The 19,138-nt window shown below is 38.9% G+C and overlaps 1 protein-coding gene across 2 annotated transcripts in view; it reads right to left on the minus strand.

Annotated features, from left to right (window-relative positions):
- The window catches only part of LOC133878154 (probable E3 ubiquitin-protein ligase ARI7), a 48,043-nt gene that overhangs the window by 3,209 nt on the left and 25,696 nt on the right, over positions 1-19,138 (minus strand). For both annotated transcript variants that reach the window (XM_062316665.1, XM_062316672.1), the window contains exons 8-12: positions 18,286-18,393; positions 17,996-18,086; positions 17,809-17,898; positions 5,911-5,958; positions 5,051-5,122 (exon numbers count right to left, since the gene is read on the minus strand). In XM_062316665.1, the coding sequence (XP_062172649.1) occupies positions 5,051-5,122; positions 5,911-5,958; positions 17,809-17,898; positions 17,996-18,086; positions 18,286-18,393 (409 nt within the window). The remainder of the gene's footprint in view (positions 1-5,050; positions 5,123-5,910; positions 5,959-17,808; positions 17,899-17,995; positions 18,087-18,285; positions 18,394-19,138) is intronic.

Below are 19,138 nucleotides of genomic sequence, written 5' to 3' on the forward strand. Positions count from 1 at the left end.
TGTTTTGCCAGCATTTCAAGCCAAATAAAACCACCATAACATTGCAACTACTACAACTGCTAGAACTGTCATTATTTATCAGTACTGCTACTATATATATATAAAAAATTAATAAAACTATATTAAAAAAAACGTAAGACGCTTCTAAATACAAAAATAGTATACATTGGAAAAACCAAACCAGCCAAAAAAAAGAAACCCAACAAACCCGCTAGACCCTAAAACCCAAGACCTACATGAGGTACTCAACAGTACATCATGTGAGCCTTGCCTTTCGAACGCTAAGAGGGCATCGTCATAGTTAATAGAGCTTTTCCAATTCAATAGCTCCCTCCTACCTTTGGTCTTTTGGCGCACTACCATGGTTTCCCAATGAAACTCCTCTTCAATAGCATCCAGATTGCCAAAGACGGATCCTCGCCTCATCACCATCCATCGCCCAATCCAAGGGCATGTCGGGATGTAAGACACCCAAAGGATAAAAGGATTCTCCATCCTCCCCATTCCAAATCTTGTAACCCTGATCCCACATTACGATCTCTGATAGAATTGGTGTCCAAAACTCAAATTATATTAAGTAGCTTTTGCTAAATTGTATAATATTGAACATTTGGCATATATATATATATATATATATATATATATATATATATTATTATTATTATTATTATTATTATTTTACATGTACATATATGTTTGAATTTATCATATGATATACATGTAAGGTCCCTTAGATTACATTGAATATGGTCTATGGTGTGAGTAAGAGTTATCACACAAGATTCTAGTCCATAACCTTGTAGTCTTAAACTTACGGCTAGTTCATAGTTGGTAATGAAATTGGACATTCCATTTGTTAAGACTGTTGCACATCGAATCTTTGTGATTTATCTTAATCAGGCGAAGTTGGAGGCTCCGGGTTGATGTGTAGGTGTTATGCACTGAATGGACTTTGGGAGTTGTTTTTCCATGAAAATACTGTTAAAAGGAAAAACTTATACTTCGAATATTACTTATGATATTGATTCTAAATCTTAAGAAGCTTGTGCGCTCAGATGTTAATTGTAGATAACTTTGATGCATTAATGGGTGAGATCAAATTGATGGTCAAAATACTTAATGAATTGGGTAATCGCAATTAACATTGTGTGAAAAGTTTTTCTCAAGAAGGAATCCAAGTCCTTTATTAAAAGGATAATAAATTTCCCCATAAGGTTGATTTTATGGTGTGGATTATTCTAAGTCTCTAGCCGGAGCATTTTGGTATGAGATACTGAAATACAAAGTATATGTGATAAGGCTTTCACGAATACGAGAATAATATATAAAATCAGAGAACTCAAGGAAAAAGAGGTAGAGAATTAAATAGCAGTATCTTGGCTTTAATTATGCTACGAAAAATTTCATGGAGGAATCAAAAGTCAAAATTAAGTAAATTTAAAGGATTAATTATTAAATAAAAAATATAAACTGGAGTGCAATTACAATTGTTTAATGGAATCAATTGTAATTTAATAGTAACTGGAAACGTCGGAACTATTTTGGCTAGTTTTTATTTTTTCCTTTAGGTCCCTCATCAAGCTGATTTAAATTTAACCAATTCAGGCTTTTTATTCAATGGGCTAGTTGTTTTTATTTAATTAAAAACATGGGCTAGAAAGAAACTATGCATTGGATGCGAGAGATTGGGCCTTGAGATAAAACCCAAGCCCAGGAGCAAGTATAGGACTCATGGGCCAAGGAGCTTATCCCTAACCCATGCATCACATGTGATGAGGTGGAAGGCTAGGATGAATCCTAGCTTAGCCGTCCACCACTTCGAGTTCTAGTCTATCTAGAACTTCATTTTACAGCTTGTCTCACATTGCTTGCATCTCCCAGTCTCTTAGTATTCTGAGCCTATAAATAGATATGCATGTAGCTCTTCAAAGGTATGCAATTTTGCTAATAGTTTTCTCTAGTTTTAAATTAAGAACTAATATTCTTGAGTTAACTCTTGAGAATAAGTTTAATATTTTGAATAGCAAGTTAAGAGCCCACGCTTTTGGTTATCATCAGTCATTGGTAAGAAGATTTGAAGGTTCATCACACCTTCTTCGTCGAGGAGCAAAGAGCTTAATTTTACCCATATAGCCAAGGAGTGACAATTTATTTTTAAACACATTCAAGTAAGTGTTTCTGATTTGCAATTTATTTTAAAATAGCATTGTTCTTCGCTTGTTCTTCATAACGTTCATTTCGGATTTGAAAATTTTATTTTCCGATGCGTAATATTGTTTTTGCAATCTAATTCCCAACAATCTCCCCATCCGGGCCAAAGCTCACTGGCCACTTCTGAGACTAGGTCAGACCATTAATCCTGGAATCCTCACCCTTTTCATCGTTAGGAGTGCCGCAACCACCCAAAAGGGATAGAATCCCTTCCACCCCAACTTCCTTAGTAACAAGAGTCGATGAGACGAGGCCGGCACTTTAGGCGAGAGAACTAATATGAGCTTAAAGCTACTATTATGAGCTTAAAGCTTAGATGGAAGAACTAATAATCAAGCACCAAATCAGTAACTCAACTATGGCTGCCACATGAATAGTGTTGTCTGATTACATTCGTAGGGAATACAAGATTTGTGCAAGCAATAATAAGCTCTACCTCAAATATTACCCTTCTCCCCCTTAAGAACAGGTGAAAGTGAAGTTGTGGGTAAAAGACCCACCATGTCCATGTGGGTCGAAATTACCCAACGTTTGCTCTCACAGACTGGTCTTTTTCACTAATGCAAAGAGTTAAAAATGAAGAGTCACATAATCATCAGAAACAGGTTTGATTAAGTACTTGAAAAGTAAACCGTAAGTGCATCTTTGAAAAAATGAAGTCAGAAAATAGTTTTGTCAAATTTTTTAGCTTTATTTATTTGTAATTTACCAAGGGAAAGCAACCAATCAACAAATTGAAAGACAGCTTAGCACAATTTTTCTTTTTTGTTATCACCTGGGGCTGTTAACTAGATGAAAATATTCCCGAATATGGTAATCGCTTACAATACAAGCTTGAGTATCATCAAACTTGTTGCTCAACAAAACTTGAGTATGCACATTCCCAATATATATAATATATCTATTATACATATTTAATTAAATTCACAAAACGAGGTCGTTCTGGATTCGGTACGTTTAGGACCTTTAAGTTATGCTAGGTTTTTTTCACTATCATCTCAAAGTCAAACCTCACTACACGCCTCACCGCTACAGGTCACGGCTCACATACTTTCAGTTCCCAATCCAAATCCATCCCTCACGCAACGCCACACGCCATATCTCATCGCAGATTGCACCCTTTCGACTTCTGTCGCTATCTCTATGCACATACTCTAGGGTTTCTTCAAATCTGAGTTTGATCCCCACTCTTTCTACACGATTTTTATGGAGGTAATTTCGGTGTGTTTTGATGTTTGAGTTAGATTCTATTTGTTATTGCTCCACTATTTGGTCGCTGAGAGATTGAGAATTTTCTCTGCTGCGTAGAATGTTGTTTGCATATACACTAGATTTGAAAGGAAACAAAGGGGGATGAGACTTTCCTCTTCTTCCTTTTTTTATAAGTGAGTTACCATTAAAAGCTCAAAGCATAACTCAGGTACACAGAAAGTATACAAGAAAAACGATTAATTAGGAGGAGGAAAAAAAAAAAAAAAACTGCTTCTGCCTAAGCCGTGCTTGCTACTCTATGGTTTCTACCCCTACTAGAAGAGGAAGCAACCTTTGATCCTAAGAAATAGTACAGTTCAAGCATTGATAATAAGAAATAGACTAGTGCTCGCCTGTGAGCTTGTCGGTGTGGAGTGGCCTCGCAACAGTGCTTGCTACATAGCTCAACCCCGTTTTCGTCCAAAATGCCATAGGAACATGATATAATTTGACCCCAACCAGCAACGAGATAAATCACTAAAGAAGCTAAGTACGCAGCTATCCAAGTATAAAGAGAATAAAAGAAGGTCTTGAGCTCCTCTAACGTCCTTTCTTGATCCTCAAAGTTTATATCATTTCGTTCCCTCCACAGGCACCACAAAAGGCAAGATGGCACCATTTTCTACACAACAGCACTTCGAGAGCGACCACTCGTCCACCAGCAAGCAAACCAATCAACCACCCTATGAGGCATCACCCAAGACAACCCAAAGCGGCTGAAAATAGCATTCCATAAGGCGCAAGCGACTTAATTTTTCATCTTTTTAGGGGCTATGCACTTTTTGTTGGTTTTGATTATTTTTTCTTTGGCTATTTGGGATGGGATTGGGATGACAGGGGCGGAGGAAAAAGTCCTCACTTCAAGGCCCAAAACGCCTATTACCTCATATGCAAATAGTGGATAATAACCGCGCGGATGCGGATGCTGATATCGCTAATAACCTAGCCAGGGCCATGGAGACCTCCTTACACGGTATTCTTTTTTTAAATGATATAATGGAAAATTGAGTTACGTACGGGTCACGTGACTCATTTTCCATCCAAGTTAATAGAAAATGCTAACAAAGAGAACAAGTTCAAAGTACTTGATAATTTAAGGGGGTCGATTGTCACTTTTTAAAGTTTGAAGAGGTAATTGCAAATGGGGTGCAAGTCCAAGAGGGCCAAGTGTAATTTCCCAAAGAAAAGGCTTCTGGACCTAAACACATCCCTTTTCTTAGGGCTTAGCTAGGGGATGCCCAAAGCTAGCCTCACTCTCATATCTCTTTACCAAAGCTTAAGCTTCCCTGTTTCGCCCAGTTCCTCGAGAATCTAAAGAATCGTTTGACTTTGAATGCCGAAACCCATCACTTTGAAAGCAAGGGCCGGTTATTTCAGAAGTGTAGAAAGATCAGAACTAAAAAAAATGTGTACCTAATCTATGCCGACTAACTTATGAGAAAACATATTTGCTGATAAGCCATCATTACGCATATGCCCTGATTATATGAAGGCCATAATATTTTTTTGATTTGATTCCTAGAGAGGAAAAAAAAAAATAAAAAATAAAAAAAATTTGCATATCTCTAATGATGAGCACAAAAATTACCTGCATCCAAGCCTCTATAATGAACTTGAGCTGAGACTCAGGTGTGCACTGTAGGTCACTAAGCTTCTCGATCTGCCAAAAACCAAGAAATTCAACAAGTCATTATACAACCTCCAGTCGCAATTAAAGTCATAAGGCCACTAAAAGTTCATTACAAGAAATGGCATAATGTAAACAGAGAACTGCACAATGTTTTTTTCCCCCTCTGTAAGCAGATTATATATAATACACTGTTCTACAATTCAGTAATTCTATCAACAGCAGATCTTCTAAGCAATGAAACACCAACACTTCTACGAACCTGATGTAAAATGATATCTTCATATCATCAAAATGAAATAAAATAGTTCAGAATACAAGAAGATAAATTGATGGTTAAACCAATCAGCTAGGCTATTCATTTTGCAAGGGAGTTCTCAATGAAACCTGTTCAATATTCAGCACTACAACCCTTAAAAAAATACACTTGCACATTTCTCATCACAAAATTCTCTAGGGCATTCTCCTCAAGGAATACCAGAGTTCAGTCGAATGCATGTTTTGGAAAAACAATACCAAAGGGAATGCTTGATCATAATTTCTTCGTAACGTGTTTCCTTTTATTAAGTGGAATATAACCAGAAAGAAATCAAATAATTTTTTCAAAAAAATTTGAGAGACTGCCACGAAGCAATCAAGTTGTTGATGTTGGAAAACATAAAAAAACATCATAAAAAGCTTTTTAAAAAGTTACTTCAATAAAATTAGCATATACAAACACATCGACATCCACTTAACCACCCTCCCAACCCCGCACACAAACACCAGAATGTGTGTGTGTGTGTGTGTGTGTGTGAGTGAGAGAGAGAGAGACCACTTACATGCACAGTTTGCATTTGATGTAAATCTGCCAAAGCTTTCTGCCTCGACTGCCAAAAAAAATAACATAAATTTGCAGATTAAACTTAAAACCAATTTACATATAATGATATTAATAAGATGTTAGGTTAAATTCTCATTAAAAAAAAAAAAAAGATGTTACATTAAATGCAACATTTTTGAATTTAAGGATAACAAAAGGCTGAGATGAAGAAAACCAAACATCATACAACGATCTCACTTTATATATTAAAAAATTCCAACATAGTGACTTCATGCAACATTTTGAATCCAAGGATAGCAAAAAACTGAAATGAAAACAACCAAACAATCTCGAGAAATGATATTTTTTTTAATAATTACTACAATACAGTTGTTTCTATAAATAATAAGCCATACCTTTTTAAGAAAAAATCCTTGACACCTCTGTCCCCCCTCCCCCCCAACCCTATGCATTTGATTACTTAGGCGTCCACTGAATGCTTCTTGTTAGAATTTTGTTTTGCTTTGGACACATAAGCTAAGGGGTTCTGTGGATGGTGTTCAATTGAATCCAAACCGTTTGGGCCGGCAGTGGAGGGAAATTCTTCTGGGGTTTGGATTCTTCTGTTTTCTTGGGTAAAGCTGATTGTCGGTGGTTGCTAGCCACCGTAGTAGAGGGGATCAAAGTTGTATTGGAGACGATCCAAAACTAGCTTCCCTGATATTCTCGCCCAATGATGCTCAAACAAGCACGGGCGGTTCGTGGTCGTCGAGGAGCACAGTGGAGGTAAATAGAGGGGACATATCCTAGTGCCAGAAGGGAGAAACGGCGTAGGGTGGAGGACGTTTGCGGCAGAGCTTCGCTTGGTTGTAAATTTCCTCCCGTCAATCCTTGATGGCCACTAGGGGATGGCTGTGGGCAAGAATCAGACGGAGCCAACACCGTTTTCTTCGGCGAGGTGGGGTGGGGTTAAGAGACCATACGCAAAGGTATTGAATCCAAACGTATGCCCTGAGGGGACATCAGGAAGAGCTCGTTAAGAACTCCAAAATGTTTGCCCTGAGGGGACAGACACTGAAGGGGCGGCTAGGAGCGTCCGGGTTTGGAGGTAGTCCCACATTTTCAGCTAATGAAGGTTGTCCAAGATTCGACAGAGCTAGTTCTGGTGAAAGTCTCGAGCCATGCACCCTTAGAGAGAGACGTTGAAGCGCATTTTTAAGGATGTAGCTAGATGTTTAGAGTGGCTAGACTTCGGCCAAGGCTATGTTGCTGCTAAGTTGAAGCATGTTGCTAAAGCAAGCCCGTCCAAACCACATGTGGCCCCTGACGATCATGACCTTAAGAAGAAGGCCCTAATGGGCTCAATGGGCATTCGGGTCAAATTCCACCTTAAGCCCATACCAAAATTGCTAAAGTGGAGAAATTACTCTGGCACGAATGCTTTGGGCTCGTCTTCAATCTCCAAGAGCAAAGAGTATAAACCCAAAACTAATAAATTGGGCTTAGGCATGAAGAAGGGCTCGGGTTTCCCACAACCCGGTGGTCATTCCTGGGTTGTAGTCTTGCAAACGGCCACTACCGTGTAGGGAGGGCAGCTCGTGAGGTGTAGTGATCCTTTCGGTAAGATCAACGCCGGTGGTCCTTCTTACTGTGACCCAGTCCTCACTGAGAAGGAGATGTTTGTGTTGATGGGGAGGCCAAACTTCACTGGTCGTCCTTCCCAATACTTGCCGAGATCAGAGAATGTTAAGAAACTTGCCGGGGGAATCCTTATCAGAACTCGCCGGAAGTTTTGTATCATCACCGCGTTCTAGACCTAGCTAAGGAGGTGGCAACACCTAGTTTTGGAGATGTGGGCATGGTTTTAAAGCCTCTTGTGCTTACCTATTCTTCTTGCCGATGGTACTGCCCAAAAGAGTTGTGGGTACAACCCATTCAGCCATGGCTGAGCTTCTAGTGATACCCAAGCTGAACCAGTTGTTGTTGTTGGCGCTCTACCCCTCCCCCCCGATAAACCTACTCGATGATCAAGATGTTCCTTGCTCTTCCTCGGGTCTTCTGTGGGAGGTAAGTCCTATTGGTGATAAGGGGGTAAATCTCCTACGCTACTTTGTTTGGGATGGAGTTTTGCAGTCAGAAGGAGTAGTCAGTTTGTGCTTGATTCGGATCCTTGTCGAGTTGTGGATCTTTTGAATAGCGAGGAAGCCGTGTTGTGTACTTCCCTAAGCTCCTATACCCCAGTTGTGGTGGGAAAATTTGGTCGTATCAGGTTGATGTATTCAGATTGGGTTTTGAAAAGAGCAAAGGAAATTCATCGGGTTGTGGGGGTTTCGTGTGTGGGCCTGGAGGAGCCGTTTATGGCGATTTATACAGTTATTGAAGTGGGTCGTTCTCAAATGGTGTCGGGTTCCATTTCTAAACTTGGTAGCAAAGGCAATAGGGAATTAAAAAGGTCGAAATGCTCTATAAATTATGATTCTAAATCTGAGACTTCTAACCATGCTAGTGGAAAGAAGAGTGGTCCTTTGCTTGTGTCTATGGCCCTAATTCTGATAGAGATAGAAGGCTTCTTTGGGATGAGTTGGCTGGCTTGCTCAATTGGTGGGACTTGCCTTAGTGTATTGGGGGTGATTTTAATGTCACCCAATTCTTAGTGAGAGATTAGGAGTAGCACACTTATGCCCATCTATAATGGAATTCTCTGACTTCATTTCTTAATCAAGGCTTGATGGTCCTCCCTCTTGTTGGTAGTACTTGTACTAGGTCGAATAACTAGGAGTCTCCCTCTTGGTCCAGGATTGACAGATTTCTTGTTATCCGGCTTGGGAAGCTCAGTTTCTGAGTTCGTCCCAAATAAGGCTTCCTAGGCTATGCTCGAATCATTTCCCGATTCTCCTTGACTTTGGTGATTTTCATAGAGGAAGTAGGTACTTCAAATTTGAGAACATGTGGTTGAAGTCTGATGGTTTTGTGATAGCGTGAAACAGTGGTGGGACTATATCACTTCCAAGGCTCTCTGAGCTTTAGTGTGGCAAGTAAGCTCAAGGCTTTGAAAGTTGATTTAAGGAAATTAAATGAGGTGATTGGCGATGTAGGGAGAAAGAAAAAGATCCTTTGGGAAGAAGTATGTGTTCTTGGTATCATTGAAGAAGAGAGGGCATTAGGCGACGAGAAGAGAACGAAGAAGACAAAAGTTTAAGCGAGTTAGATAGATCCACTCTCATGGAGGAGGTGACTTGAAGGTAGAAAGCTAGGGCTTTGTGGTTAAGGGAAGGTGACAAGTGCACAAAGTTTTTTACAAAGTGGCCAACTCCAACAAGAGGAAGAACTCCATTAACTCCTTATTGATTGATGGCACACTTTCTACTAACTGGGTGGAGATCAGCGAGCATATTATCCAATTTTATAAAAATTTGTATACCAAGCAATTCAGCTGGTGGCCTTTGTTGGATGGCATTTCCTTTGATTCTATTGGTCAGGCTAAGGCTATATGGTTTGAGAGAGAATTTGATGAAAGTGAGGTGTTGGAGGTCGTGAAAGCAATAAATGGTGAAAAGGTGTCGGGCCCTAAAAATTTCTCTATTTCGTTCTTCCAAGCTTGATGGGATGTGTTAAAAGAAGACATTATAAAGGTCTTTCGTAACTTCCATGCTAGAGGTAAGTTCGAAATGAGCCTTAACGCTACATTCATCCCCCTCATTCCAAAGAATCCAAAGGTTATTGATCCCAAAGACTTTCGCCTGATTAGCCTTGTGAGTGGCATTTACAAAATCATTGCTAAGATTTTAGCTAACAGACTAAAGATGATGTTGGGGAAGAATATATCTAAGTCACAAAATGCTTTCATCCGGGGTAGGCAAATCTTAGATCATGTTCTTATTGCCAATGAATGCCTCGATAGTAAAAGCCTGGGAAGCTCAATTTCTGAGTTTGTCCCATATAAGGCTTCCTAGGCTTTGCTCTAATCATTTCCCGATACTCTGCAAGCTGGACTTAGAAAAAGCCTATGATCATGTTAATTGGGATTTTCTTTCGTACATGATTAGGAGATATGGTTTTGGGGGAAAGTGACTCTCTTGAATAGCAAACTATATCTCCACTGTGTGGTTATCGATTTTGGTGAACAACGCTTCCACTGATTTTTTTAGTAGCTCTCATGGCTTAATACAAGGGGACCCTCTGCCCCTCTGCTATTTGTCATTGTGATGGAGACTTTGGGTAGGATGATTTCTGCTGTAGTGAGTGAGGGACTAGTATCTGGCTTCTCTGTGGGACTAGGATTGATATCTCTCACCCTTTGTTTGCGGATATTACTTTGATTTTCAGTAAGGCTGACCTCGATCATCTATATCATTTGTGGTACTTTTTTATGTTCTGAAGCTGTCTCGGGCTTAAAAGTTTTTAGGGCTAATTCAAAATTAGTTCCTGTGGGTGATGTTGCTAATGTGGATGAGTTGGAAGGTATTATGGGATGTGGGGTTTCCCCTTCCAAGTCTATTTGGAACGGCAATATTAAAAAGATAGAGCATCAGTTGGCTAGTTGGAAAATTATGTATTTGTCTAAAGGTAGTAGGTTTGCCCTTTTAACGAGTACACTTTCCAACTTTCCTACGTACTCCATGTCCTTTCCTCTCCTTGCGGGTGTTGTAAACTGCATTGAGAAGCTTCAACGTGATTTCTTATAGAGCGGGCCAGGTGAAGAATTCAAATGTAACCTGGTAAGCTGGCCCAAGGTTTATTCTCCGATCTCCAAAGGAGGGTAGGAGGTCCGAAACTTTGTAATTGTTCAATCGACCTCTCTTAGGGAAATAGCTATGGTGGTATGTGCATGAGATAAAGGCTTGGTGAAGAGTCGAGGTGGACTCTAAATTTGGCAGTTCGGGGGTGGGTGGTGTTCTAATGAGCCTATTGAAATGTATAGAGTAGGTTTATGGAAGAATATTAGGAGAGGTTGGGGGAAGTTCTCTAACCATACCAGATTTGAGGTGGGAGATAGCTCCAATGTTAGTTTATGCCATGATCTGTGGTGTTGGGATATGACCCTCAAGGAAGCATTTACAAATTTATTTGGCAATGCTTGCTTCTATTGCAGCTTACTTGGAGTTTTTAGGTGGCTCCATTAAGTGGAGTGTAAGCTTTGCTAGAGCGGCTCATGACAGGGAGGTGAATGTCTTTGCCTCGTTCTTCAAGGTATTGTTTTTTGCTAGACTAAGACGAAAAGGTGAAGACAAGCTTTAGCGGGTCCCTCCAGAAGAGGTTTGTTCATTGTTAGATCCTTCTGCAGTGTCTTGGTTCACAACGACGACTTTCGCTTCCCCTGGAAGAATGTTTGGCGGACTATGGTTCTTTTGAGGGCGGCCTTTTTTGCTTGGTTGGCGGCCCTAGGAAATATCCTTACGATGGATAATATGAGAAAACGGCATATCATCGTGGTTGATAGGCTTGTATGTGTAAAAGAAATTGAGAGTTCGTAGACCATCTTCTTCTCCATTGTGAGGTTGTTAATACCTTATGGGATGTTTTCTTTCGTTGATTTGGGTTGTCTTGGGTTAAGACTAAACAAGTAGTTGACTTACATGCAAGTTGGTAAGCTGCCGGTAGCACTCGGAGTGCTTCTATGAAACACCCTGCTTAAAGATAAATGTTAAAGACACCTTACTTTTAAGCCTAAGTATGTTTGGGTTAGTTCTAAGTCCCAAAGGAGAAGAAAAATGAAATTTTTGAACACTTGAGACATTTTCCTGTGCAAAACAATCGATCGTCCTCTGAGTACGATCGAGCGGTGCTGCTCAAGCCCAAAACGATCAATCGGTGCCCTTGAACGATCGATTCAATACGGCCTTGAGCGAAACGATTGATCAAGGCTTTAAATGATCAAACGATGGACATGGAAATAAGAATTAGTCATTTCAGCATGAACTCTTGGGAGTGAATCTATTTAAGGGTCTAGGTCAAACCCTAGACCCCATTTTGCCACTCTTCAGCCCCCATACCCTAGAGAGAGAGAGAGAGGAAGGATTTGGAGGGTTTGGGGCCTCTACCTTCAAGAGAGATAAACCCTACACCGAAAGCTTGTTTCTTTTCATGTATTATGCTAGTTTAATCCTTGTTTAGTTTCTTTTGAGTGTGTTTTTGTGTGTGCATTTCTGGGGTTGTCGTTAGAGAGTCCTAAAGTAAGTTTTGATGTTTGATGGCAATTCTAGGATTAGAAATTTGAAATCTTTGGGGGAGACTTGGACCATTTTGTTTACCTTGCTTTGTATCTTGTTGTTTAAGGTGTTGATTTGTAGATCCTAGTGTTTTGGAGAATGAAAAAAAAAAAAATGAAGGAGGAGGAAGAAGCTTTGTGTTTTGGGAGAAAGGTTGCAATTTTGGTAAGAGAATTTTAAACTTTGGTGTTAGGTTCTTGTTTTGAGGTTCAGTTTGTGCTGAGAATGGTGTTAGGAAGTATGTCGGGGCCTTGGAACATGCTAGTTGAGTTAAAGGTAGGACCTTTTTGGGTTTTCAAAGTTTATGCCTAGTGAACAAACAAACATCCCGAAACATTGCCAGGAACAATCAAATGTTCTTAACGATCGAACATACCCTAGCAACGATCGATCGATCGGTCAACTGGCAGAATGTCTAAAAGTCCAATTTTAGGATTTTTTTTTTTGATAAGTAATAAGAGTTTTATTTAAAAGCGTAAGGCGCCCCTGAGTACACCGGAAGTATACAGAGAAGCAACCAAAAGCTAGCCAAAGAAGAGCCCAAAAGAACCTAAAGGATCCCAAACAAACCCTACAAACCGAACAGCCCAAGATCACAAAACCCACCAAGGAGAACACAATCCTACGTCAAGGGATCCTATCCTTTCGGCGACTTGAGGGAGCGCTCACATCTCCATAGTTAACGGAGCTTTTCAAATTCAAAAGCTCCCTCTTGCCTTCAGTCTTTTTGCGAGCTACCAAACGATCTCCAAAAAAATCCTCTGAAATAGCATCGTGAATTGCCAATGACTCCACATCAAGACCATCATCCATCTCCCAAACCATTGGCACCCCATCCCAAGACTCTTCATCCTGCTCCCACACCAGGGCCTCCTCAGAATGATCGAACCCAACCGGCCACTGTTGATACTTGGTAATGCCGCTGTCCCTCACAATACCAACTTCCTTGTCCTCCGGAGTCGAAGACAGGGCCAACTCAGAAGGCAAGGAGGAATTGGTAGAAGGGGCCAACACAGACGGCCTCTGGTTGAGAAATCCTTTCCGAAGGAAGCCTTTCTTCCCATTGCTCACTACCTTCTTCTCATTGCTCGTCGTATCTGCAGAAGACTTCAAAGGGGGAGCTACAGAATCTTCCTTAGAATAAGGCTCTACAACCGAAGCCTTATTACAAAAGCCGCCAGTCTTCATCGAAGCTTCCATGGAATCAGCAAGAAGCCCATCGTTCCAATTTTAGGATTTTTAAGAGCGTTTAAGCCTAGGTGTGTGACTAATAGTAAAACCTTTCCCAGGAGACGGTATTGGAGAATTTGAGGACCAAGAGGACCTTTGCAACTGAGGCAAATGAAACTCGCGTGAAAACTTTCATCAAAGCTTTATAGCATGTCTATTTTTACTATCAAATGTGCATGCTTTACACTCGCAAGAATATTTTGTCTAACAACGTAAACCCTAGCTTCGTGTAAATGGGGCGTTTGAAAAATGAATGACGCATCGTGTGAGTTTTATAAGTGTATGCATTAAAAATAAATAAAAAAAATCAATAAATAATTCATTTCATTGAAAAGCGTAGAGGGGTGCAACTCTAATACACAAGATGTATACAAAAAAAGGCCCCACAAAAGGCGAAAAGAAGAACAAAACCCCACAAATTGAGAGAAGTTAGAAAAAAAAAAAAAAAAAAAAAAAAAAATTGATAGGTAAGAGAAGTTAGAAAAATAAGAAATATTAACAGCCCTAGTCCAATTAAAGAGGGATTGGACCAAAATGTTTCTGAGCCCGTCCTTCAACTTTTCATGATCTTCAAAACATCTTGCACTCCACTCTCTCCATATGGTCCAAATTAACCACAACGGAGCTATTCTCCACACAACTATAACTAAACGAGTACTCACCTAACCTCTCCAACAAGTTAACAGATCTATCACCCTTTCCGGCATAACCCATGTAACGTCAAAAAGAGTAAAGAGCTCACTACATAAGTCTCATAACACTTCGCAGTGAAGAAGAAGATGATCTATAGATTCTCCACTCCTCTTACACATGCAACACCATCCCACCACTATTAATCCTCTCTTTTGCAGATTATCCAAGGTCAAAATCTTACCAATAGCTGCCGTTCACAGAAAGAAACTCACTTTCAAAGGTACTTTAACTTTCTAGATACTCCTCCAAGGAGAAGAAGAAACCCCCGAAATAGATAACTCGTGAAAAAACGACTACACCTCAAACTTCTTCTTTGAAGGTATCCAACGAATACAATCCTCCCCATCTTGTCTTCATATGAGAGAATACAACATCCCAAAAAAGGCAAGCACTACCTCTACCTCCCAATCCTGTACAGCTCGTAAAAAAAGGTACATTCCATTGAATAACACCATTGGAAACCTGGTTATTATCCATAACCCTCGCCTCCTTACATCACGCAATAGGTAGGGGACATTTGGGTGTGCGATTGTTTTGTTTTGTTTTGTTTTGAACTTTTTTTTAAAATTTCGAATACCGAGGAAAGAAGAGAGTAGAAATTAAGGGTTGAAAAGATATTGGAGAATGAGCCAAACATGATTTCTCATTTTTTTTTAAAAAAAAGTAAAAAAAATTAAAAATTAAAAAATAAAAATAAAAAGAGTTGAGTTGAGTTGAGAATGGTTCCCAAACATCCCTTATAACTCCGGAAAGGCGTCCTTCAGAGAATGATCCCCACACCAAACATCATGCCAAAAGCTAATTTGAGAACCATTTCCTACTGCAAACCTAGTAAGTTTCAAACCATTTCCACCCCCTCCTACTATGTTTCCACACTCCAACATCAAAAGGCCCATCAACTTCCTTAATACACCAACCTCCATTCAAACAACCATATTTTGCTTCCACAACCAAATGCCAAAATGCTTCCCTTTCTGTAACAAATCACAATAACCATTTACCCAATAGTGCTTGATTAAACTTACACAAATTTCGAATTCCCAAACAACCAAACTACATTGGAGAAAGAATATGTGACCATTTAACTAAACGGAATTTAAACTCCACATTTAGACCATCCCATAAGAAATCTCTTTGAAGTAAAGAAATCCGTGACCATTTAACTAAGTACATGCATGTAAAATGAAATTAATTTTTTTTTTTTTTAATGACGAGGAACCCCTCCAAGGTAGGGCATGAAATTATTAATTGCATAGTATGACATCGCAACCATGGAAAAAATGGGTTAAGTATCTAGAGCATGGGCATAACATTATATAAGCTTGATCCTACGGCCCAGAGATGGTAGATTTATGATGCCTTGGATCCATTGGCCAGAGTAATCAGCGCAGCCATGTATGAATGGCGGTCACAACCTGCAGCATTGCTAGTAGTGTGGATTACCCGAGGTTGGACCCATTCGGGCCACTAGTGGTGGCTAGCTATGTACCTCATCAAGGCACTTGTGTTATACAAGAGGTCTTATGGGGGGCGCAAACCTCCCGTAAGAGGGTTAAACGTTCGAATATACCATATGGAAATTGTTATGACTTGTTCACATGTGATTTTATATATTATGCATCAACCTGATTTTTTGTCTTGTTATTCTAACAATAACTCTATTGCATAATGCGGCATGTGATTTCTAAATCTTTTATAAACTGTAGAGTTCACTACCTGATGACATTTTCCTTGTGTATATTACTCACTAAGACGTGAACTTACACTTTGATCTGTTTTATAGCGAACTTTCCCTTAGAGGATGGAACCTGGGGAACCGAATAGGAAGTTGATGACCTTGCCAGGCTAGTCTTTGAGGAGTTGGACCCTGGGTTGTCAGATTACTTGTGATTCGAATATCCCGATAATTTTGGTGATAAGTTCATAGGAAGTTTGTGGGTGTGGTACAATGTGTTTTGTCGCACCGATTTGAGGACCTAGATATCTTATGAATTCTGATGTTCCTATGATTATTAGACTTTGTTTGTAATATTTGACTTGGTGACCGGTCTTCGACCGAGCTACTTGATGATTTCCTTGTGTTAATTTATGTTATGATGCTTTAGTTTTTGTTATGGTTATTAAGTGATGTGGTGTAGAAATGACTATCTTGTTTTATAAGTGACTTAGTTTTCCGTTGTGAGACCTCTGGTCAAAGGGTCCAAGATGCCCTGGAACTTATATACCTCATAAATAGATTTGGGGAAGCGCATCGAGTTAATTATAAGTTAATTAATATTGGGAGCGTTATAGGTATTGTGTGAAAAATGGTGTCTTCATGTCTTTTGTGGTGTCCATGAAGGAAAATGAATTACAGAAGTTTTAAGAACCGTGAGAGGACTGAGAATGAGATTTAAGACATTATTTTTCTATACTTTGTAGATTTGGACAACAGCTTTTGTTTCTCCATTAGTGATTTAGTTATAATGATTCCTTGTTCTTCTTTCTCATTCTAGTTTGGTGTTTTCTCATGTATACTCCTTGTGTACTTGAGACGCCTTACACTTTTAATGATATCTTGATTACTTCTAAAAACAAAACTTGGAATAATAACTCCACAAAACCTTGTTCATAAAGAATGCACTATACATCATACTATAGAGCCTTTGATAAAAGAGAAGGAAACCTAACAGCCTAAACCAACAGAAAGCTTTGAATGTTTAAAAAATCATATTTGATAATTGATAATTAGGTTTAAAGATTTTGATAGAAGCTTTTTACTGCCTCACACTACATTTAGCTTTATAGTTGTAGTCTCCTCTTTTTTTTTCTTGGGGGGGGGGGGTCAACATCATCATCATCATCAATTACCCTTCCCTTCTTTCCTTTTTTAATTTTATCCTTAATTTTAAGTGACAAACAAGGGGTCTACAAGCCTCATTAACTCTTAACATATTCTAAAATTCCCAAGGAAAAAGCCACCATCAATTAGCATCCAAAAAGATCCCAAGAATATTCCAAATACTGATCTCTTGATACCTTTCACAGCCCCCTGAACTTAGCCCTCCTTGCTTTACACCTAAAACTATACCCAATGTTGCAGTTTTTAAACCCCTAAACTCATATTGCTATATAGGTTTTTGTCATCAGTATGCTGTGATTCTAACCACCCTAATTCCCTGACTAGCTACTGCCAGTAAATCCCAAAGCTTTTCATTTAATTCCAACCTTTAAACCGTGTGAAAGGTGGTAAAGTTAGCCCTGTTTCAACCCATAGCTCTTAATGTAACCTTCTTAGGCAAAAACACAAGAATCAAAAGCCTTAGTGCACACATTGAATTATTAATAACACAGAGCCCCTAAACTTTGACCCTAAGGGCTGTCCTAAACCACATAATCTACTAAATCAAAAATCATTCATTACCCAAAGCATATAACATAAAAGGATTATTATATCTTTATCGCCAAGACAGATAAACCCAAACCTTATCAAAAGTACTACAAGAATTTGAGGTAGTAAGCTGAAACATAATATATTGCTTCAACAGTTACAAAGCCACATATTCGTGAAGCAAACGAAGTTAGATTTCACTAATTTAGGCATCCAAGAAATATTGGTTTAAATCTGAAATAGACATGGAAGAATAAATAAGGAGCATTAGTTAATTTCAATACACAGATGAAAAGGTTTGTAAAAAATTTCTGGCAATCATTTATTTATCTCAACCAAGAAGGGGGGAAAAACAAACAAATGATCCATTGCATAACATAAGAAACAGAGATAAATTTGGAAAAGTGGGGTATACCAATTGATTGCTCGCCCAACGTTCATAATAATGAGTGTATCTCTCCAACGAATTCTTCGCCATTTCTCTTCTTTTCTCAGCCTCATCATACTAAAGAGTAGCAGAATCAAAATTGATAACATAAATGCCAGGAACACTAACGTATCCATTGATTGAATGACCAAACAGAAATATTTAGCTCACATACCACTCCCTCTTGCTTAGCGGCCTCATAACGATTACAAGCATAGAAACCACCAGTCCTCTCACCATGATCTTGCCATATACCAAGGCATAGCCTGAATTGAAATACAATAAAGTAAATATGCAATTACATTAGAACACATGTAAGTGAAATCATGATTACTAATAAACATGTCTACGAAAGTTTCAGATATTATATGGTATTACTCTAGCTCAATTAAAAATTCAGTGAGTGCTAAATTTCCCTAACAACAATCATTTCTGAAAGAGTAAAACATTCATTATGGCACTTACCAGCAAAATTCAAATTTACAGGGAGGTGTGCATGTCATATGCATGCATCCTTGATTCTTTTCAATCGGCCGCTTGCACTTTGGACACGGCTTGGAATTAGCAAGTATCCTGGGCGTCATTACATAAAAAAGTAGCATCGTGCAGCTAAGTTAGAAACATATCAACAATGCCATTACATTTTCATAAAGCTATTGAAACAAATGTTGAAATGATAGTAAACAAGCCTTCTCCAACTGTTGAGGAACATGCAACACAAGAAAGAAATTCAAGAGGCAAGAAGCATGTGAAAAAAAAGAAAAAAAAGTTAAAACTTTCGTTTCTTAACTTATGATTTGATCTAATAATGTAATATACCACCTAAGAAAAATAAAAATAAAAATAAAAAAACTTGGTATAATAATAATGATATTAACCAATAGATGAATAAAAATCAACCAAAAACATAAGGCAAAACACATTAAGAAAAAAAAAATTAAATAATAATAATGTAAATAGTAAAATGGGGCTAACCTAATGGTTTGTTACCCTAGTTAGAATGTTGGTCTGATTAGGGGCATTTAGTTAGTTTGTAAGGGAGTAGTTAGTTGGAAAATGAACGCCCCAATAAAGCTTCAATCACAGCAGCCCCTATCCGAATCACAGAGAGAGAGAGAGAGAGAGAGGGAGGGAGAGAGATTTTGAGAAAGAAAAGGAAGAGGAAGAGGTAATGTGTTTTTTATTAGTTTGTGTTGATTTGGGTTGTTGATTTTGTGTGAATGGTAGTGATTGTTGCTGGATTTTGTTAGAGAGAGGGGGGGGAGTTTTGAGAGAGTTGAGGGAAAAAGGGGTTGAGAAAGAGAGAGATGGGTTGAGG

The sequence above is a fragment of the Alnus glutinosa genome, chromosome 1, assembly GCF_958979055.1.
Source record: "Alnus glutinosa chromosome 1, dhAlnGlut1.1, whole genome shotgun sequence".
NCBI classification, from domain to species: domain Eukaryota; kingdom Viridiplantae; phylum Streptophyta; class Magnoliopsida; order Fagales; family Betulaceae; genus Alnus; species Alnus glutinosa.